The 23883-nt window shown below is 39.7% G+C and overlaps 1 protein-coding gene across 1 annotated transcript in view; it reads right to left on the bottom strand.

Moving 5' to 3' along the window:
- The window catches only part of LOC135218360 (condensin complex subunit 2-like), a 230946-nt gene that overhangs the window by 110234 nt on the left and 96829 nt on the right, over positions 1-23883 (bottom strand). The window contains exons 8-9 of the mRNA XM_064254600.1: positions 19579-19773; positions 2806-3021 (exon numbers count right to left, since the gene is read on the bottom strand). Coding sequence (XP_064110670.1) covers positions 2806-3021; positions 19579-19773 — 411 coding nt within the window. The remainder of the gene's footprint in view (positions 1-2805; positions 3022-19578; positions 19774-23883) is intronic.

Raw genomic sequence — 23883 nt, 5'->3', positions numbered from 1 at the left:
CGGCAGAGTCCGGCAGAGTCCCAGCCTAGAGGCGCTATAGGGCCGATCTGACGCCCCCTCCACTTCACTAGGGGCACTATCACTACACTTAGCACTTTCCCTGTTTTCAAGGGCCAGAACCTTAGATTCCAGAGTTTTCAAAGAATCTAAAATAAGCGAAAGGGCATTACCCTCCGCAGACACCACTTGAGGGCCCGAAGGCAACACTACGGGGTTAGGAGTCACAAAATCTAAAGAAGGGTTAGAAGGGGTTACATTATTACCCTGTCTGCTACCCGATTTACTCCTGGAGGAAGACCTCCTGATCCTATCACGCTCTAATTTATTTACATAGGATTCATACGTCTTCCATTGTGCATCATTCAAACTTTCACACTCTGTGCAGCGAAAATCATATCTACACACTTGCCCCCTACAACCTTTACACACTGTGTGAGGATCAACCAAAGCTTTTGGTAACCTCACCTTGCATTCGTCTTTCATACACACTCTGGCACTAGCCGAACTAGAACCTGACATATTTAAGGAAAAAACCAAGCCAAATTCAAAAAACAATCCAAAGTCACGTATGCCAAGCTATCGATCCAATAACAAATAACCAAAAAGTCAAGAGGATACTCAAGCCAAGAAAGTTTTCCAAAATCCTGAGGCGGAGGTGCTGTAAACAGATGTTTACAACACCGGCGACAGAAGAAATCTGATAGAAAATGGGAATGGTTCCTGATACCCGCCTCCCAGCGGCGGGAATGGGTACTAACCACCCTACTCCCACTACGTGTGTCGTAAGTTTTTAGAAATTCTGTCGGACTTCAGAGAATACAGCTATATATATATCTGACAGGTAAGTTTCATGAACAAACTAGGGATTATGTACTATTGGTCATATACCTTTGTGACACTGACATAATCAGAAATTATTAACCAAATTACAGTGCTTACAAAAGTTGGTATGCACTTACAAAACTTCCAGCCAGGTTAAGAAAAATCAGAAACAATTTTTAAGGAATGTAGGAAAATTATGCCCCAACAAATAAAATTGGATTGATTCTAAGTTGCTACATAAATACAAATGAAGCATGCAGAAATATGAATATATATGAGCTGATACAATTAAAAGTTTATGGGAGAAATGTAGCATGTTTTTCCTTACTGACAGATATCATTACCACCAGTGGCACTGCCCAGGGGATTAAGCACATGTTAACTTTAGGGGTTGGGTTAAAAAGAAACATATCTTTTGGGGGCACCTAACCATGACTAAAAATGCAATTTTTAGTGTTTCTCTTTTACAGCAATCACTTGGATACCAATAAGATTCTTCAAAATATTACGGAGGTTTCTAAGTTCAGGGAAAAGATCGTTACTATTATTTTTCCAAAATATGATCCACAATAGTGTGTTTCATATGCAACAAAATATGGTACAAGGTAAATCTAAAAAAAAATGAAAAATGTTCATGAAACCTCATAACATATGGAGCAAAAACCCATCATTCACACTAGTATATGTGGTCCGTACAGCTAATAAGAACAGAAAAGAGGAGACCTATTGTAAAAAATAACCCATATTTACCAGACCAAAAATAGGTAAGAACTCAGCTAATTAGGAGAAAAAGCCTCACAAATATGCTACCATTATGAAAAATGAGAATGTATATAAAAGAATCATATATGAAAAAAGCTAACATTGTAAAAGAATGAAATTCTTAAGGTAATCAAAGGTTTATTACTTTTAGACAGCTACTTATGAAGCTGGTGAACTAAAAGACTATCTTAACAACTGGAAAGTACGAACTAATGTACTGTGTATAAATTACTTTTTTAATGCTAATTGAAATCGCAAAACTGAAAAAGTGATCATGGTAAAAAATTGGAGGTGATTTAGTAATCTGTGTTAGTGTAATGATCTGCTGCAAAGTAAAACCCAGAAAACTGTGGCCAGAGCAGTTGACAGCACTGACTTTCAGGAAAAATTAGGTTACAGGAGAGAGAAAACTTCCATCTATCTAAAAGGCAAAAGAATAGTGAACCTAGGAACAGTCAAGACATGAATAAAAATGCATGTCTAATATGGCTGACATGTGACAAACTGCAGAGACATCTATCCAGGTCAGCTAACCTGGAAACATGACCAAAAAATGATCTTGGGTTAAAGTGAAAATGTGTCTAACTTGATACTGAATGTAAGCAAAATTATCAGGAAAAAGCAAACACCTTGTGACACTAAATTTGACGACATGATCTTGGGTGAAGGTAAAAATTTGCCTGACCACAATTAAAAAGCTATTGAGAGTAGAGGCAGTCCCTGGTTATTGGTGGACTCCGTTAATGGTGATCCGGTTTTATGGTGTTGTCTAGTGCCATATAATCAACTATTTATGGTGCCATAACGGGCCAAGTTTTGGTTATCGGGGCCATAAGGTGCCGGTAATAGTTATGGCGCCATAACATACCCAACAAAGGTGCCATTAACCGAAACTTGGCACCATAAATCGCCAAGTTTCGGTTAATGAAGGTTTTTGCTTATCAGCACCCTGCCGGGAACAGAACGCCCGCCGATAACCAGAGACTGCCTATACTTTTTTATATCTAAATGATGCTGAAACAACACATTAAATATGTTCATATTAATGCAACGTATATTACCAAGGAAAATGTGAAATTTGTCCGACCTGACGCTTAAACCATTTAAAATACCAACACAGCACCATGAATGCCAGCAAAGTTACAATTTCCAAAGAAAAATACAGCACTCTTATGCAAGGAACCACAAAATTCCTAAACAACAAATAGAAAACAAACCTACCTTTAGACAATGGTTTCAATCTCCAATGCTGTGGGCCAGCCCAAGCCGTCATTCTATGCTGATCAAAGTATGAATATTCAGAAGGATTAGCTGACAGATGATCTTTTAAATGAACTGCCTCCATTAAAGGTGGAATTTTGTGACAACCTCCTTGGCCAACAGTAATCACTGTACCATTCTCCCCATCTTCCAAGATATCACCTGCTGTTTCCATTCCTGAAAATATATAATATTTATTAAATAAATAACAATTACAAGAGAACTTATTTTATCAAATACATGAAAAAAAAAAAAAAAACACATGGAGTTGCATAAAAAATTAGAATTTCCAAAAATGAAATTTTTATGATGAAATAAATCATTTGCATACTTACCTACTTTTAAAGTTAGCTTATAACTTCAAAACATGAAATGCAATTGACATTCAAAACCCACTAGTGTGTCTCTGTAATTACCCGTTTCCCACCAGGTGTCGTTGGAATGTTTATGTTCTTGTCAGAATTCTTCACAACCACCACTAAGCAGTGGGGAGGCTTGGTGGGTTTCCACTAACAGTAGGTAAGTCTCCAAATAACCATTTTTACCATAAAAATTTCCACTATTTGGAATGAATCTTACCTACCATTAAATTTAGCTGACTACCACATTGAATGAGTGTGGTGGTTTAGTAGACCCAGAGAAACAATTTTAGCCAAGCGAACTAAATCTTTTTAATGAGGGAAAAGCTTCCCAACATTCTTACTGTTGTGCGATCCTTACTGGCGAGTGATGTTGCCAGACATTGGAACCACAAGGTATAAAACCCTCGAAGCGAGACTTGACAGAAGATCCTAACAGGGAAAAGGACTGTATCTCAGAGTACTAGTGACTCCTGTGCCTGAGTTCAAGCAAATAACTGACAGTTCAAAATGTTATTGTTAGTATACAATAAGGTTTTGTACATACTTACCTGGCAGATATATACTTAGCTATACGTCTCTGACGTCACGACAGAATTCAAAACTCGCGGCACACGCGACAGGTAGGTCAGGTGATCTACCTTACCCGCCGCTGGGTGGCGGCTGTAAGAACCAATCTCCCTTTCCAGCCAGAATTTTTCCTTCCACCTGTCTCCTGAGGGGAGGCTGGGCGGGCCATCAATCGTATATATCTGCCAGGTAAGTATGTACAAAACCTTATTGTATACTAACAATAACATTTTTGTACATGAACTTTCCTGTCAGATATATACTTAGCTGATTGACACCCTTGGTGGAGGGAAAGAGACAGCAAAATAAACATGGAAAAAAGGGGAAAACAACACTAGTTGTAGGATGTAAATACAACCTTGGTTCTTACCTGTTTAGGCAGAAGACTTCGTAGTTACTGTCTATGAGTCTGCGTTGCCTTAAGAGCTTCAGCGAGGGCGTGACCTACAGCTGACAGACTCTTTGGGTCTATCAAAGGGATTTGGTTATCCGCTACTTGATAGAATCCGAGCAGGGATCTGTCAACGGGGATTCGCCCACTTATATGACAGAACTAACCACTATCATTGCAAGGAGCTCAAACATAAACCGATCACCTAACCAATCTAATCATTGTTAGAACTACGAAATGAAAAACATGCCTACCCGCATGTTCTTTCAAACAACCAAAAACTTACAACCTAACAAGGGGAAAAATATATACTACAAAGGATATGTCTCAGCTCCCTGCCCCAGCACCGAATCCGCCGATACGTACGGGCCTAACCCGAAGCACTTTTCATACGTAATTTTGACGTCTCTCAGATAGTGGTTTGCAAAGACTGAGTTGCAACGCCAGAATGTTGCCTTCATAATATTACTCAGGGATATGTTTTTGTTAAAAGTCAATGACGTTGGCAATAGCTCTTACCTCATGAGCTTTGACCTTAAGAACTTTGAATTGACTTTCATCACATATCGCATGCGCTTCTTTCACCAGGCTTCTGATAAAGAAAGAAAGCGCATTCTTCGAAAGAGTCCTCCTTGGATCTCTTACAGAGCACCAAAGGTTGACATCATTGCCCTTAAGTTTTTTCTTTCTCTGTAGATAAAACTTTAAACTTCGTACTGGGCAACAAGCGACCTCTCTGCTTCCTCGCCTACTAATGCAGACAAGCCTTGGACTGCAAAGCTCCTAGGCCAAGGATTTGAGGGGTTCTCGTTCTTAGCCAAGAACGAAGGAAGGAACGAACAGATAGCTGCATCTCCTCTGAATCCCACATTTCCTTCTAGTGCATGGAGTTCACTAACCCTCTTTGCGGAAGCCAATGCCATGAGAAAAATTGTCTTCTTCGTGAGGTCTCTAAACGAGGCAGACTGAGGCGGTTCGAACTTATTGGACCTCAGGTAACGTAGTACTACATCCAGATTCCAACTCGGAATCCCTGGAGATACCTTCTTGGATGTTTCAAACGATCTTATTAGATCATGAAGGTCCTTATCTTCTGAAATGTTTAAGTTTCTGTGCCTAAACACTGCAGATAGCATGCTACGATAGCCTTTAATGGTTGATACCCGCCAATCCACTTTCTTCCCTAAGGAAAAGTAAGAAGTCTGCTATTTGGGTCACAGAGGTACTGGAAGAGGAAAAGTGATGGTTCCTACACCATCGCCGAAAGACGTCCCACTTCGATTGGTAGACTCTAAGGGTAGAAGGCCTTCTTGCTGCTGCGATAGCCGTTGCAACTCTTGCAGAAAAGCCTCTCGTTCTGACCAAACTTTTGACAGTCTGAAGCCAGTCAGATCTAGAGCGGGGAGGTTTTTGTGATACCTCTCGAAGTGGGGTTGTCTGAGCAGATCGATCCTCTGTGGTAATGTTCTCGGAAGATCTACTAACCATTCCAGTACCTCTGTGAACCATACTTGTGCGGGCCAGAACGGAGCTACCAGCGTCATCCTTGCTGCCTCCGATTCTGCAAATTTCTTTAGTCTCTCCCAGTATCTTGAATGGAGGAAAAGCATACATGTCTAGACCCTTCCAATCTAGTAGAAACGCGTCTATCGACACTGCCCTCGGGTCCGATATCGGAGAGCAGTAGTTGGCTATCCTCGCATTCTTGGCTGTGGCGAAGAGGTCTATATGAGGCTTGCCCCAAAGCTTCCACAGGTCCTGGCAAACATCCTCGTGAGAGTCCACTCTGCAGGCAGGACTTGATCTTTCCTGCTTGAGGAGGTCTGCTCTGACGTTCTTTTTCTCCCTGTACGAACCTGGTAAGGAGACAAATCTTCCTTTGCTCTGCCCAAAGCAGAAGTTCAAGCTGTCTCGTACAGGGAGAAAGAGTGAGTCCCCCCCTGCTTCCTGATGTAAGCCAGGGCCGTGGTGTTGTCCGAGTTGATCTGTACTGCTGAAGCTAGGACGTGGGGCTCGAAAGCTTTCAAAGCTAGCCAAACCGCCATCAGCTCCTTCTTGTTGATGTGCCAGGTCACCTGTTCCTTCTTCCGGGTGCCTGACACTTCTCTTGAGCCGAGCGTTGCTCCCCAACCTGTTTCCGAGGCGTCGGAATACAACACTTGGTTGGGGTTCGGAATGTGAAGGGACATCCCTTCTGCAAACCTGAGAGGGTTGGCCCACCAAGAGAGGTCCTTCTTGATTTCCCTTGAGATCTCGAAGGAGAACTCTAGGTTTTGCGAATGACACCTCCAGTTTCGATGTAGAAAGAACTGGAGAGGTCTGAGGTGCAACCTTCCTAGAGAAAGGAATTGCTCCAACGAGGAGAGTGTCCCCAACAAACTCATCCACTCCCTCGCTGTGCATACGTCTTTCTCTAGGAAGGCTTTGACTTTCTCTGACCCTCGGGCTATCCTTTCTGGAGACGGAAAAGCCCGAAAATCCAGAGAAGCCATCCAAATCCCCAAATAGATACGATCTTGACTGGGGATCAACTGAGACTTTTGAAAGTTCACCAAAAGTCCCAGAGAACTTACCATGAAAAGGGTCTTTTGTAGGTCCTCCAAACATCTTTTCTGCGACTTGGCTCTGATTAGCCAGTCGTCCAAGAAAAGGGACACTCTGACTCCCTCCAAGTGTAGCCATCTTGCTACATTTTTCATTAGGCCTGTGAAGACCTGAGGGGCTGTTGAAAGGCCGAAGCACAAAGCCCTGAACTGGAATATCCTTCCTCCCATCATGAACCTGAGGTATTTCCTTGAAGAAGGATGGATAGGCACATGGAAGTAAGCGTCCTGAAGATCTAGGGACACCATCCAGTCCCCTGGCCGAAGGGCCGCCAACACTGAGGATGTCGTCTCCATGGCGAACTTCCTCTTTTCTACAAAGAAATTCAGGGCGCTTACATCCAGAACCGGTCTCCATCCTCCTGAGGCTTTTGGAACTAGAAAAAGGCGGTTTGTAAAAGCCGCTGAGCAAGGGTCGCTCACTAGCTCTATAGCCTCTTTCTCGAACATTTGTTCCACTGCTTGTGTTAAAGCAAGGCTCATGATGGGATCCCTGTACCTGGCCACCAACTCCCTCGGAGTCGTTGTCAACGGTGGTCTTTCCGTAAAGGGAATCAGATATCCTTTCCGGATAATCGAGAGGGACCAGTTGTCCGCTCCTCTCTTTGCCCAGGCTTCCGAGAATCTTAGAAGCCTGGCACCTACTGGTGTTTGGAGGACTACTTCCCTACTTCTTAGCTCTGGCAGAGCGTGAGAAGGATCTACCTCTCTTGAAAAGGTCTATTACCTCTCGAGGTAGAGGCTCTCGAAGGAGGGCCCCCTCGAAAGGGCTCCTGTCTAGCTGGAGTCTCCTTCTTCGTCTTCGTCTGGAAGGAGGTCCTAGGCTTCCGTGCCGACTGCGCGAGCATGTCCTGAGTTGCCTTCGCAGAGATAGATCCTGAGATGTCCTGGATTATCTTCTTCGGAAATAGCAGAGGCGAGAGCTGGCGAATACAGAAGCGAGGCTCTTTAGGGCATGCGAAACAGACTTAGTCAGAAAAGAGCAGAAGACTGATCTCTTCTTAAGGATCCCTGCTCCAAACAGGGAGGCTATTTCGCTCGATCCATCTCTAACTGCTTTATCAATGCACGTTAGAACACTGTTGAGATCTTCTGGCGAAATAGCATCCGGGTTCTGAGTCCTTCTAGCCAGACCCCCAAAGACCAGTCAAGGAAGTTGAATACTTCCAAGACTCTAAACATTCCCTTCAGCAGGTGGTCAAGCTCGTTCATAGCCCAGGTAGTCTTAGCAGACAAAAGAGCCGAGCGTCGTGCTGCATCTACCAGAGAAGAGAAGTCCGCATCTGCCGATGAAGGAAGACCCAGGCCTAGGGGTTCTCCAGACTCGTACCAAAACCCCAGTCTGCCCGTAAGCTTGGAAGGAGGGAAAGAAAAACACAGTCTTCCCTTTCTCTTCCTTAGAAAGCAGCCAATCACCAAAACCTCTCAAAGCCTTCTTCATTGAGATGGTTGGCTTCATCCTACACAAGAGGAAACTTTCGTCTTCTTCGAAGTCGAGAATAAAGAGAGAGGAGACGGAGGAGCGACGGGAGTAAGGGAGTCTCCAAACTCTTGAAGAAGGAGATCTGTAAGGATCTTATAGGACGAAACTGATGAGTCCTTCACCAAATCCTCTTCTGAAGGTTCAACTTCATCCACTGAAGAACCCTCCGCTTCTTTACGAGGGCAGTTAGCCTTCTCTAAAGAAGTGCGTCTGTCTAGAGAGTGTCTAGTGGCAGACTGGCGCCTATCAGGGGAAGCCAAAGTTTCTGGAGAGCTCCTCTCGAATGAGTCCTTCCTACTCTGATGAGTGCGTGCTCTTTGATCCTTAATCCTACTCCTAGAATCCCGGGCTTCCAAAGGGGAGCGCCTGCTAGGAGAGGAGAGCCTACTATGTTCAAGGCGCTTAACAGGATCCATGCGCCTGTTCAAAGGAGAGCGGCTGCCAGGCGAGCTGCGCCTACCATGAGGCGAACGCCTACTAGGCTCTTGGCGCCTACTTACAGGAGAGCGAAGCCCTGGAGAAGGTCGCCTACTAGGTGACCGGCGTCTACCATGCTCCACAAACTTCGATCCAGACTTGTGTGTCTCTTCAAAATGTAGTCTCCCAAGAGACATATCTTTCAGGCTCTACACGCCTGTGCTGAAACAGAGCGGGTAAAAGGAGAGCCGCGCCTATCAGGAGAAAAGCGCCTATCTTCCGCACCGCGCTTGAGAGCGGGAGAGCGTCTACTTGGGGAGTAGCGCCTACTAGGCTCAAGGCGCCTAACAAAAGGCGAGATCCTGTCTCTTGACGAATCCATCAAAGAGTAGGCTCTCTTATCCGGAGAATGAAGGATCTTCGGAAATGAGCGAGAAGACGAGGCTGTACGCCTGTCTTTAGACGAACGCCTACTAGGCGCTAGATCCCTTCCTACTGGAGAGATGTAGTCACCAGGAGAAAGCTTCTTGGGCGATTGACGCCTGGAAGACGACAAGCGTCTGTCGAGGGAAGAGCGCCTCCTTCCATCCGCTGATACAGGAGAGAGAACCGACTCTGACTGAGACGGTAACACAGGCGAAGGAATCCTAGACTTCTTGACAGGGAGAGAGACGTCTTTCCGACGCGTTCCTCTGCCAAGGAGCCCGCCAGCGCCGAAATCTGCGCTTGCAGCCCAGCAAGAATTCGAGCTGGAGATCTTGCAAAATCTCCACCGGAGAAGAGGCTCGAAGCCTACTATGAGGCGAGAACTCCTGCTCCATCCTGGGTTTCTTGATCTCTACTTCCGGCTCTTCTGGAAAAACTTCCGGGCTGGAAGGAAAGGCGCCAGGAGCCTTCCAGGCTCTCTTCAGAGGACGCGAAGAATCCGAGGCGCTCCATCCTCTTCTAGGCGAAGGTGAGGAAGAAGAAGAGAAGCATTGGCGCAATACCTCCTTCTTCGCGCGAACAAGGGCAGCCTGGGTACGAACATCAGGATCTACCGAGGACGCCTGATCGGTGGGAGTTCTCCCTAACCTTCCTGCGGCTGTTGACTTTCCTCCTCCACTGGGACTGGGAGTCTGGAAGAGGTCTAGGCCTGGAAGCATTAAGGAGCCGATCAGACGCACCCTCCACTGCACTGGGGTCACTGCACAATTCACCTTCACTACTCTTACCTTGCAACGAACGAATCTTCTTTTCCATGCTAAGGATCGTGGCTCTCATGGTTGCCACTTCCGTAGTCATATCCTTAGGTTCGATGCAGGGCGCAGGAGCTGAAACTGGAGAAGGTTCTAATGCTACAACAGGATTTTCTTCTACCTCGCTAATACGAGACTTACTAGAACTCCTAGACGAAGCCTTTCTCACCCTGTCTTTCTCTAACTTCCTCAAGTAGGAAGAAAGAGCCTTCCATTCACCCTCATCCAACTTCTCACACTCATTACACGGGTTAACAAAAGAACATTCTTTCCCTCTACATTTAAAGCAAACTGAGTGAGGATCTACCGTAGCTTTCGGTAGTCTCACCTTGCATTCATCCATAGAGCACACCCTAAACATAGAAGATTTCTTAACCTCTAACTCAGACATCTCGAAATCAAAGAAAAATCCAAATCAATATCCAAAAACAATCCACAAATGCGTATGCCAGCCAACAAGATCAGGTACTTCACCGAAAGTCAGTCCAAATAAATCCACGGCAACGAGAATCGAATAAAGCTGTCAGGAGGTAACAACCACAGGTGTAGTCGTCACCGGCGACAGAAAAATTCTGGCTGGAAAGGGAGATTGGTTCTTACAGCCGCCACCCAGCGGCGGGTAAGGTAGATCACCTGACCTACCTGTCGCGTGTGCCGCGAGTTTTGAATTCTGTCGTGACGTCAGAGACGTATAGCTAAGTATATATCTGACAGGAAAGTTCATGTACAAAAACTATAGACAACTACCATCTTTAGATATGAAGGTGTGCTTCCATACACCAACGTGTACCTTCATGCTCACAAAATTGAATAGATGGTTACTATCATATTTGGTTCAGGAGTAAGCATTGCCACCACAATGAAAGGATTAGGGTTTTACACATCTCATACTAAATTTAAATGTTTCACAAATATGAGGCAAAAAGTTACATCTCCCATAAGCTGCCTTTAAAAACTTCTCTAGCAAAAGGCTTTAACCCCTTAAAGGACCTATTTTTTTCAACGTGAAAAAAAAAAAGAAGAGAGAGAGAGACTCCAAATTAGGCAGGCCTGGTTAGTTTTAGGGGCTTATCTAGCGATGCTGTTACCTGGATTTTCGGCAGCGCCCTCCGGTTAGCGGCACTGATCTCCAGTTAACAGCATTGATCTTTGGTTAACAAAACCAATATCCAGATAATGGCGCCGTTAACCCTTACACGCCTATTGGACATATTTTACGTCAACTAAAATTGTCTGTTGTGTGCTTAATTGACGTAAAATACGTTGACTCAAAAAAGTTTTTTATTTTCATGGAAAAATAGTTATAGGCCTACTTGGCAAAATATTTTGATTCACGTGCCTTGAGGGATGCTGGAAGTTCACAGATCAAGCTGTTGTTTTGTTTACAAGCGTTATCCAGGTGCGAATGCGCAAATTTCTTTCTTCTCGCACTAAAAAGCATCAGCGACACATCTCAGAAATTCTTTCATTACTTTGTCGTAATTTTTGCACCGTTTTATATTAGCCATTACATAGTTTTATATATGAAAATGTGTGCAATTTCATGTAGAATACAACAAAAAACAACCAATGGTTGTAGCTTTTATCAGTTTTGAAATATTTTCAGATAAATCATGGTAAGTGCCAAAATTTCAACCTTCGGTCAACTTTGACTCGACCGAAATGGTAGAAAATTGTAAGCAATTGTAAGCTAAAACTCTTACATTCTAGTAATATTCAATCATTTACCTTTATTTTGCAACAAATTGGAAGACTCTAGCACAATATTTCGATTTATATTAAGTTTCTCATACATATCACAAGATTGGTCACATGTGCCATCAAAATTCTATTTTGGTTCTGGTGAGTCGTCTTCAGCTTCATCATCGATATCATACAAATCATCTTTGGTACCATCAATGGCATTTTTTAAGTGATTTTATGACTGGTTTCACGTTCCCCCGTGCTTTTATAACAAAATCGCAAAGAACATCATGTGAGGCAGCACTTAAAGCTGTTTGTAACTGTTTAGAACAATTCAGTCATAGGAATGATAATTGTATACGATAATCATCATTCATTATTGTACTGTTATTAACGGTTGTTTGAGAATGGTGATGAAATGTAAACAAAACAATGGTTTCCCTTTTAGGCAATGTATATATGAAAAACATGATATAAAATCAGCATTATTAGCCCAGCTTTGATAATTTATGAAAGGAATGTAGTTCTGAATTAAGTTCCATTCAGCAACTAGAGACAATGATGATACTGGCAAAACATGACCAGCTGATTATTTATAGGTGTAAACAAAACCAGAATGCAAATGGCGCATCATTGCTCTGTTCATATATTATAACACGATAATACATGGAATATGATTACAGTAAAAGTTTTATTAAAATCATCATTATTCTCAATAATTCTCAATCAAACTATTATTTGACTTTTTACTTCCTAACCAAGGCAATAGTTTCTCTCTCCCTCTCTCTCTGAGAGAGAGAGAGAGAGAGAGAGAGAGAGATACTCCTCCATCCTCCACATAAATTCCTGTTTTTAGAATTCTGGATGAAGCGATTATTTATTGTTATCGTCTATTGACATAAACCAAATTGAGACACAGCGAATTGCTGACGTCTTTACCGGCTCTATTGAGAGTTTATCAAGAGCTCCGTGAAAATTGTCAAGTTGTTAAACCCTGCTGATTCTGAATGGTGGCTTCCATGAGTAAAATTGAAATAAATTTTTGTTCATCTCTCATGCAATTGAGATCTCAAGAAAGAATACTAGTAAATTACAGCTGCAGGTTATAACCGAGGCTGAATAAAACAAATAACGGCCAGGTGGCAGTGATGTTCGGAACTGGATAAATCACACCAACTTAATGCTTATACAATGAAGTAAAGTAATATGTGCACGTTTTCAACCAAACTATGTTAATTTATGATAGAGATCGCCGAATTATATCTCTTCTAACAAATAATGGCCATGAAAATATCGATAATACTCAAATCAGCCGAGATTTTGAGAATGTAATCAATATCAAATGCAAATGATGTGCATGACAATGTTTATATTCTGTAATACAGTAATAAGATAGTAATACTGTTATTGGATACAACAAGCAAAACAATCTTTATTTGCATCATTATTATTATTAATATAGTTGCACTGTTTAATTTTTGCAAATAAGTAACTTTTCTCCAAAAAAAAAATTCCAGTTTTGTAATCTAGAAGTCATCCTATACTACAAATATGAGATAAATTCATGAAAATTTGCCATGATTTTTGGCCTCGTCTTAACTAAAGGTTCTTATACACAGAAATATACGGCAAAAGCAGAATTACAACAACAAAATTATATTAACTACCTAAAGAAGCATTCTCATCATAGTGTTTATGAAATATAAAAGTTCTACGCACTTGTGACCAACTCCTCTCTAATAACATTCTAATGAAAGTAATGTTGAAGACTTCATAATGATTCTTGTAATAATTTTTCTCCTCAATTTTTGTTTGAAAATGAACATCTTGATGGCACTATTTTTTTAGTTATGATAACAGTCAAGGTCAAACTAACCTTTGAAAACAAGCTTAGAGATTATTAGATTAATATTACAGCACTGGGTGCTAAAAATGAGAATGCATCTCAGAACACCCAACTTTTAATTTTTAAATTAATTCCATTTCTTATTAGACCATACAGAATACTAGAAATAACAAAAATCATATTTAGTAAACTGGAATTCTGATTACTAAAAGTTGGCCTTACAGATCACATTCTCTCTCAAAGCAATCTGACAGAAGAAATGTTGAAGACAACACAAATGTGATTCTTGCAAACAAACAAAACCCAAAAAATTCCCTCTTCAGACAGGACGCACTTGTGAAACAATGTCCTTGATGGCAGGTATTTTTAGTGGAGATGAAAGTCATGCTCATGGTCTTGATGAAGGTCATTAACCTTGTGCTTATCCGAAAGGCTTCATTAGTCAAGTAAGCATACCACAAAGTTTCCTTCTCACAGTTTAGAAGTTTAAGAAAAGATTAAAGTTGTGATATTTTTACCAAATTTGATTGAAATCTCTTTAATCCTGTAGGATGCATTATACTATGACAACTTAAGAGAGAAAATACAATATAATGACTGACAATTACCAATACGTAATGACAGATATTACTAGTAGTATTTAGTTACTATATCTCAAGTTTTGTTTATTTACTCGTCCAGTCATCTATTAATTATAAACTGAGCGATGCATTAAATAAGGAAAATGACGAAAACTGGGATGAAAGGGGGAAAAAGGGAGGCATTGTTATTGCTAGCGTATGATCCACAAGATCACCTGAAGCCTAGATAATACATATTTTAGTGAATTGGCCTAAACAGGAAACCAAGAAACTTAACAGAGCAAGTAAAACTGGCACAATATGTATATGTACATATTAAATGATTAAAGTTAATAATATTACTGTTACAGAGTTGGGCAAAATAGAGAACACCCCTTTTGAAAAAGGAGGAGGAGGGAGAGACAACATCTGACATGATGCTTCAATTTTTTCCACAAATGACTTTGGATACCAAATAAAAAAAAAAGTGTATCAGTTATAAATCTCTTCCTTAAGTACTAACAACACTCCCAAATGAACAATAGTCTATAGTATTTGTTGTTTTGCTGCTGTACAGTCGTTGAAATAATCATTAATTAAGCAGATTTTTGCTATGAATAATGATTTATTGAAAGAAAAGTGTTCTATTATTCATATCCATTGGGGGAGGGGGAGGGCCACTGTTAACTTTGCTGAGAATGTTTGTGTACAACATTGCGCATCGCGCTTGTCATTTGTTTGTGAGGTTAGTTTATGTTTATGTTGTGAGCGGGAAGGGGAGAGGATTGGAAACTATGTAGGCACTTGTCAGGTTAGGACTGAGAGGTAAATAAACACAGTTTTTATGTCTGCCTTTGATTTACCCTACCACACTGGTCTACACAATCAACAAATGGTAGCAGAGCGTGGTTGTGGCAGGAAAGAGGGGATTGACAAGTACTAGTTTAGAAAATAGGCTAAGACATCGTAAACAAGAGTAGCGTCAGCGAATGTGGCGGTAAGCTGGTATTGCCAGTTTTCAGTGCTGATAAGGGCTATGACTGCTGGAAACGAGCTAAAAGCATGGCAGCTTGTCACAAGCATTGAGAAAAAGAAACAGGCGGTGGCTGTTGCCCTGTCATTCCCAGAAGAAAGTGAGGTAAGGAGTAAGATTTTCGAGGGAGTGGATATTGATAAGTTGACAGTTGAAGATGGAATGAAAGTTTTGCTTCAACACTTTGACAAGTGGTGCAAGAAGGATGAGATGTCAGCAGCATATGAGGAATGGACAAGGTTTGACAGCTACAAAAAGGAGAAGGAACATACAACGGAGAAGTCCATTTTGGAATTTGTGAAGAGAAGTACAGTTCTGGAGAAGTACAAAGTAAGTATACCAAAATATATTTTAGTATTTAAGTTACTAGACAGTGCAGGGCTAGAGGTTAAAGATAAACAAATAGTGTTGACAGCAGTGTCCTTTAGTGAAACAGATAAAATGTTTGATTCCCTGCAGCAAGCCCTTAGGAAATTTTTTGGTAGTCAGGAAGTGTTATCATTGGGTGCAGTGTCAAACAGGAGTGAGAGTGAGACCCCTGATGTGGTGATAAAATTTGAACCAGTATTTAGCACGGAGGAGGTAAATGTTACTGCATGTGGAAGAGGACAGGGAAGGTTTAGAGGCAGAGGAAGAGGAAGCATAGTAAACAGAAGTGAAACAAATAGACAGAGATACTCAGTTGACATATATGGTAAGGTTAGGAAATGTTATTTATGTGGATCAGAGTACCACCTGTCTCCAGCATGTCCAAAAAATGTGTATGTTAAGTAGTGTAAAGGAAGAAGAGTTATATTCTGTTATTGAAAATCCTAAAATGATGTCGGTGTCGATGACAGAATCTATTAATTGTGCTATCCTAGACACAGCCTGCAGTTCTAACAGTGTGTGGTAGTGATTGGTTGAAAGCTTACACAGTCTTTGTCAGACGAAGAAATATTAGAAATAGAAGAAGAAAGTGAAACAACGTTTAGGTTTGGTGATGGTAATGTTTTTAAGTCAATGATGAAAGTAAAATTTCCAGTGAACATTGTAGGTGACAGAGCAAGTGTAATAGCAGATGTGGTGAACTGCTCTATTCCCCTTTTATTCAGTAAAAAATCTATGAAGAGAGCACAAATGAAATTGGACTTAGAAAAGAAAATGATACTGCAGAAATTAATGGAAGAAGTTGAAATTGAGGTGCACTTCCTCAGGACACTATTGCCTTCCACTGAGGGATGCAAAAGAAGCCTGGAAGAAAACAGAAGAAATAATGATGACCTTGGGAGATAATGCAAAAGAAAAGATAGGAAAATTGCACCAACAATTCGGGCATCCCTCATCTAAAAGACTGATTCAGTTGTTGAAGAATGCTGGTGTTAAGGATGAAATGTGCTGTGTATGCTGAAGTAGTATCAGATAGTTGTGAGATATGCATGAAATATAAGAAAACACCATCAAGGCCAATTGTTAGTGTGAATATGGCAAAGGAGTTCAATGAAGTAGTGGCATTAGACCTAAAGGAATACAAAAAAGGGGATATATATTTTCTGCATATGGTGGATATGGCAACGAGGTTCTCAAGTCTTGTGTGACAAGAAGTAATAGACAAAATTATGAAGACATGGTTAGGGACTGGTTTGGGACCCCCTGTGAAATTCTTGTGTGATAATGGTGGAGAGTTTGCAAATAACACGCTTCTAGAAATATTCAAGTGATGCATACAGCAGCATATTCTCCCTTCAGTAATGGCCTGTGCGAGTGTAATCACGCAGTTATAGACGAAATGGTAACAAAAATGATGGCAGAGCAACCAGATCTGTCTTTAATAGTAGCTTTAGCATGGGCAGTCAATGCTAAACAATTGTCTTCAAGTAGTAGGGGGCTTTGGCCCTTATCAACTCGTGTATGGGCGGAATCCTAACCTACTATGTACAATGAGTGATGAACTTCCTGCACTGGAGGGTACAACATCTAGTGAAATGGTTGCCAAACATCTCAATGCTTGCCATTCTGCAAGAAAAGCCTTTATTGCTGCTGAAACTTCTGAGAAAATACAACAGGCACTAAGACACAAAGTAAGGACCACTGGTAAAGTCCATAAGAATGGAGATCAAATCTATTTTAAGAGGGAAGAGCACAAGGAATGTAAAGGACCAGCAACAATCATTGGTCAAGATGGCAAAACAGTGATTTTGAAATATGGTTCAAATATTGTGAGAGCACATTAAACACACATTCAGGAAATACCATACAGTTTTGATAGAAACACTGAAGAAGGAAGAAATGCGCTGCTTGATATGTTGAGGCATCAAAGAGAAAAGGATGAGACAGACAATAGTAGGAAGAATGAGATAGAGGCAGTTATAAATCCAATGGAAAGTGAAAAAAAATGAAGAAGAAGAACAAGAGAACCAAACCAAAGTTGAGATCACTTCATCTGAAGATAATTTAACAATTAAGAGTATTTTAAAGATTGGACAGAGAATAAGATTCCTGCCAAAAGAGTCTGATGAATGGCAGATAGGAGCTGTTCACAGCCGCGCTGGAAAGTCTACATGAAAATATAGTAGTTGGAGAAATATTGAACATGAAGATGGACATATAACAGCCATTGACTGGAACAGAGATGTAGAACTATGGGTACCAGTTTTAGAAGATGAAGTACATGAACCCAGGGAAATTGTAATGGCTTGTGAAAACACAGAAAGTCAGGAACTTGATAAAGCAAAACAAGAACTAAAAACCTGGAAGAATTTTAATGCTTATGTGACAGAAAAGGAAAACAGTGATAGGAAAAAGAAAATTAAAGCATGGCTAGTTGCCAGAGGTTTTGATGAAAAAGAAATCCAGTCAGATTCTCCCACTGTTAGCAAGAAAGTGTTGAGGTCCTTTGTTGGTATACTGTCTTCCAAAAGATGGGCAGTGAATTCAATTGATATTAGGGCTGCATTCATACAGAGTGAACAGTTTGAGCATGAAGTGAATCTTACTCCACCTGTTGAAGCTGGATGTGATGATAATGTATTATGGAAATTAAAAAATGTGTATATGGTCTTAATGATGCTGCTAGAAAATGGTATCTCACAGTCAAGACTTTCCTGTTGAAGGTGGGATGTAATCAGGTGAAAACTGACCCTGCAGCATTCTATTGGTATGTTTTTTGATGTGTGGTATGTTTTTGATGCATGCAGATGATTTCTTGTGGGGAGGAATAAAGAAACTTGAAAGTGTAGTCATTGCACAAATCAGAAGTCATTTTCAGGTTAGGGAACAAAGTAATGCTATACAGTATTCATATACATTGGCCTGGATATTGTGCAGAATAAGCATGGTGTCACACTTCATCAAAATGAGTATTGTAAATCTCTTGAATCTATAACTGTAAGTGCTGAGAGGATTAAATAAGAATTTGGATTGTAATAAAGAAGAAAAGGAGAACTTTAGGAGTCTAGTAGGCCAACTAGGGTGGTTATCCACAAATTCAAGACCTGACTTGGCATATGATGTGTTGGAACTTAGCTGTAAAATGAATAACCCTAAAGTAAAAGATCTGACTTAGGCAAACAAATGTCTAAGAAAAGCCTTTGAGAGCTGTATGTACTTCCCAGGACTGGGAGAGTTTTAAGTTTAAGTGGTTGTCTACAGTAATGATTCTTAAGCCAATCTCCCCGATGGATTTAGTTGTGCTGGGGGCTTTGTGATTTTCTTAGTGGGTGAAAATGGAAATAGTTGACCTTTATACTGGGAGTCAAAGAAAATCAGAAGGGTTGTAAAAAGCACTCATGCAGCAGAAACACTAGCAGCCACTGAAGCAGTGGATATGGCTTACTATATTGGACACATGTTGCCTGTGGAAGTCCATGTGGATAACCGTTCGCTTTATGAGAATGTGTACTCTGTTAAAAATGTTACAGAAAAGAGATTGAGAATTGACATAGCTATTCGCAAAGAATTAGTTCAGAATGGAGAGTTTAAGATATTTTGGGTAGATTCAAAAGCACAGTTGGCTGATGTGTTAACCAAAAAGGGGGTAAATTCTTTGAGAATACATATGTAAAGTGTTTGAGAGTGGATCCCTGAAATCTTGAAAAGATTTTATAAGTAGATAATTTTATTATTTTTCTCCTATGCCATATAATGCTTGTTGCTTTGGACATGAATTTCTTTTTTTTTTTTCTTTCAAAAGAGAGGGAATATGTTAACTTTGTTGAGAATGTTTTTGTGTACAACGTTGCGCATCGCGCTCGTCATTTGTTTGTGAGGTTTGTTTATATTTATGTTGTGAGCGGGAAGGGGAAGTGATTGGAAACTATGTAGGCACTTGTCAGGTTGGGACTGAGAGGTAAATAAACATAGTTATTTATGACTGCCTTTGATTTACCCTGTCACACTGGTTACACGATCAGCAGCCACGTGACCAGGTGGCCCACCTTAAATCTGCCTGTGCGTACCACAAATATATTTAATGACTTATACATTTAGTTAAAATAATGCAATGTACCTGAAACAGATACAAAACTTCAGCAACAACAACAAAAAAATTAGTAAAATTCACTACACACTCACCAAAAGCATCTTCATCAAATGGTTCATCATCTAAAGGTTCTGGAACAGCATCAACATCAAATTTATGGTCATTTTCCTCTTCCTGTTTGTTGTGATCCATTCTTGAATTATCAAGAAATGGATCTTGATCACCTACTTTCCATTTTGTAAATTCAAATTGTGAGAATGTTGGACATATCAACTTTTCTTTTAAATCTGAAAGGGAGAAAAAAAAAAACATTCTTTTGAACTAGCAAACCTACAAAAAGGATTAATCAATCACAACTTTATCAAATCATCAATCTTTCCAGTCAACACATTTTGAACCAATTTATAGACATGAACAATCATCACAAACTATATAGATCAAGTAATGTTTCAATTACTTTCTCTTAATAAGTCTTACTTAAATTTTAACCCTTAAACGCCGACTGGACGTATTTTACGTCGACATTTTTTGTCTCTCGGGTGCCGACTGGACGTATTTTACGTCGACATACAAAAGTTTTTTTTAAATTTGCGGAAAACTCTTGAATCACGTGCCTTGGGGGATGCTGGGAGTTCACGGATCAAGGTGTTGTTTTGTTTACAATCGTTACGCAGGCGCGCAAGCGCAAATTTCTTTCTTGCCGCACTAAAAAGTATCTGACACATCTCTGAAATTATTTCGTCACTTTGACATAATTTTTGTACCATTTTAAATTAGCCATTACATGGAGTATTATATATGAAAATGTGCGCATTTTTATGTAGAATACAACAAAATAATACTCATGATTATAGCTTTTATCAGTTTTGAGATATTTTCATATACATAACAATAAGTGCCAAAATTTCAACCTTCGGTCAACTTTGACTACCGAAATGGTCGAAAAACGCAATTGTAAGCTAAAACTTTTATATTTTAGTAATATTCAATCATTTACCTTAATTTTGCAACTAATTGGAAGTCTCTAGCACAATATTTCGATTTATGGTGAATTTATGAAAAACGTTTTCCTTACGTCCGCAGGCGGTAACTCTTCCGAAAAAATCATACATGCGATTGTGGTAATGTTTGCACCATTTTAAAATTAGCTATTACATAAAGTGTTTATACAAGTAACTATCCTACTTACAACCAAGTTGGTTCCGACCCACTGGTTGTAAGTCGGAATGGATGTAAAGTCGAACCTTAGAAAGTGGCCAACATACTGGGTAGGGTATACTATCAAACCTTTGCTATATAAGTGCCTACTTAGTAATGTAATGTAATGTGCAATCATTATTTCAATCTTTTTACCATAATGTACTTCTACTAATACATTTTAATCATTTATGTAATAGTATTATGAAGTACAATCAGGCATTGAGTTACAATGGATATGGTTCTTGCATGCACTATCAGAAGTCGATTCTTACGTAAACTGGTTTTGCAATTCAGTCTACAGTACAGTTAATACCAAATGATGCTGCCTGAGTGATGAGAGTTTCTCATGCCTGAGTGATGAGAGTTCTCATGAGATGGCGCAGTGCCAAAGTAACTCAATGGTCAACTGTCTGAAGTAAGGTTGTAAGTACGAGTGGTCGTATGTCGAGTCGGAGGTTTAAGAAGTCTGATAGTACCTGTATATGGAAATGTGCGCAATTTCTTGCACAATACAACTAAAAACAACCCATGGTTGTAGCTTTTATCAATTTTGAAATATTTTCATATAAAAAATGATAAGTGAAAATTTTTCAACCTTCCGTCAACTTTATATTTTAGTAATATTCAGTCATTTACCTTCATTTTGCAACAAATTGGAAGTCTCTAGCACAATATTTCGATTTATGGTGAATTTATGAAAAAAATAACATTTTCTTTACGTTCCCGGCGGTAACTCTTCCGAAAAATCATACATGTGATTGTGGTAATGTTTGCACCATTTTAAATTAGCCGTTACATAAAGTTTTATATATGAAAATGTGCAGAATTTCATGTAGAATACAACAAAAAATAATTGAAGGTTGTAGCTTTTCACATTTTTGAAATATTTGCATATAAATCACGATAAATAGAAAAAAAACCACGTTCGGTCAACTTTGACTCTAACGAAATGGTCGAAAAACGCAATTGTAAGCTAAAACTCTTACAGTCTAGTAATATTCAGTCATTTATCTTCATCTTGAAACAAATTTGAAGTCTCTAGCACAATATTTAGATTTATGGTGAATTTAAAAAAAACTTTCCTTCCCTCCACGCGCGGATTCTCCGCCACAAATCTCCGAAATGCGTACGTCCCATTCTCGGAATATTTGCTCCGTTTCATATTAGGCATTTCATAGAGTTTTATATATGAAAATGTGCGCAATTTTATGTAGGATAAAACGAAAAATATTTGAAGGTTGTAGCTTTTCTAATTTCCGAAATAATTGCATATAAAAAAATATAAAAAATTCGACATTCGGTCAACTTTAACTCGTCAGATATGGTCGAAAACTGCAATTGTAAGCTAATACTCTTACAGTATAGTAATATTCAATCATTTTTCTTCATTTTAAAATAAATTGGAAGTCTCTAGGACAATATTTAGATTTATGGTGAATTTTTGAAAAAAATGTTTGTTTACGTCCGCACATTACGAATTCATGCATTATTTTGTGATATTTTCTCTGTGATGCTTTTATCGTTTTACAATGTGTTATATACCAAATTGATCGCAATTTAGTGTACATTACAACGAAAAAAGTAACTTGTTACCTTCAACCGTTTTGCGTACAGCGCGATTTGAATACAATTATATATGAAATTTTGTTTTTGCGCTATCATATATCGCATTATTTATATATGATAATGATAATTTTTTCATTTCTGATGGTTGCATACTAAACTTCAGCCAATGACAAAAAAAGGAGCCAAAAATGAACTCTTAATCTTGAAAACTAAGCGCGCTGTGATTTTTTGAAAAAAATATTTTTTCCGCTTCCGCGCTCACTCCGAAACACCTTCGGCACACAGGAGACAATTTTTATTTTACTGCTTCGGCATTTAAGGGTTAATATTTGTTTAAATACAAAACCCATCAGTTGACATAAACCTTTCTTTATAGTCAGCAATCTGAGAGACGCACCATAAAAGGAAGAACAAGTACACACCACCTCAACATCCAATCATCCAAGGTGTCATCCAACTTGACACCCCCAGCAATGTTAAGTCTCTGGGGGGGTCAAGTTTGGCACCCAGTACACTGGGGTTATGTCCTCCTATGTGATACCTTATACTGAATTTATTATTTCTGGTTTATAAATGCAAAATTTTTCGCTACTCTGGGAGACCTCTATCGAGCATTTCCATTAAATAATTCATTGTAAGATCTGCCTACTGATCAATCAGAGCCATTTTTGTCATGACATCACACGTTCATAGGGAAGTGCTGACGATTTCTAGTTTTGTCCTTAACCCTTACTGGATGGGTAAATATGTCGATATGCAGCTCCTCAGGCCAGGTAACTTTGAGGTCAGACCAATTATGGAGGAAAAAAAAAAAAAAAAAAAAAAAAAAAAAAAAAAAAAAAAACATCAATGGAAAGAGGAAGATATGCAAATGTACAAGGTGAAAGAATAAAAATTATAAAAAATCTTCGCTACCTCCCACGAGGAACGCTGCCCATAGTGGTGCCATAAATTACCAATTTTATAGCGCTAGACAAGCCCCATAAAACCGGATCACCAATAACCAGGGACTGCCTGTATTTACAACCCCTTGTGGGGCCTCTTTTACAAGACAATCATAAATTTTACCAATTATATATGTTTTTTCTAATAATAAAAAATGATATTGTTATGTTACAATAAAGTTTCATACATACTTACCTGGCAGATATATACATAGCTAAGACTCCGTCGTCCCCGACAGAAATTCAAATTTCGCTGCCACTCGCTACAGGTAGGTCAGGTGATCTACCGGCATGCCCTGGGCGGCAGGACTAGGAACCATCCCCGTTTTCTATCATATTTTCTCTCTTCCACCTGTCTCCTGCGGGAGGCTGGGTGGGCCTTTAATTGTATATATCTGCCAGGTAAGTATGTATGAAACTTTATTGTAACATAACAATATCATTTTCATACAATCAACTTACCTGTCAGATATATACATAGCTGATTGGCACCCTTCGGTGGAGGGTAAGAGGACAGCTTCTATATGGAATAGACAGGTAAACAACATATGTTGTAGGTATAAATAAAACCTTGGTTCCTACCTGATAGGTGGTAGACTTCGTGGGTGTTTGCCCAGTAGTCTGCATCACCTCAAGAAACTTTAGCGAGATATATGATCTATGGCCAAGAGTTCTTGTGGTCTGCCG

The sequence above is a fragment of the Macrobrachium nipponense genome, chromosome 9, assembly GCF_015104395.2.
Source record: "Macrobrachium nipponense isolate FS-2020 chromosome 9, ASM1510439v2, whole genome shotgun sequence".
Classification (NCBI taxonomy): domain Eukaryota; kingdom Metazoa; phylum Arthropoda; class Malacostraca; order Decapoda; family Palaemonidae; genus Macrobrachium; species Macrobrachium nipponense.
Note: the sequence above shows the minus strand (reverse complement) of the source record. Positions and strands in the feature narration are given on the sequence as shown.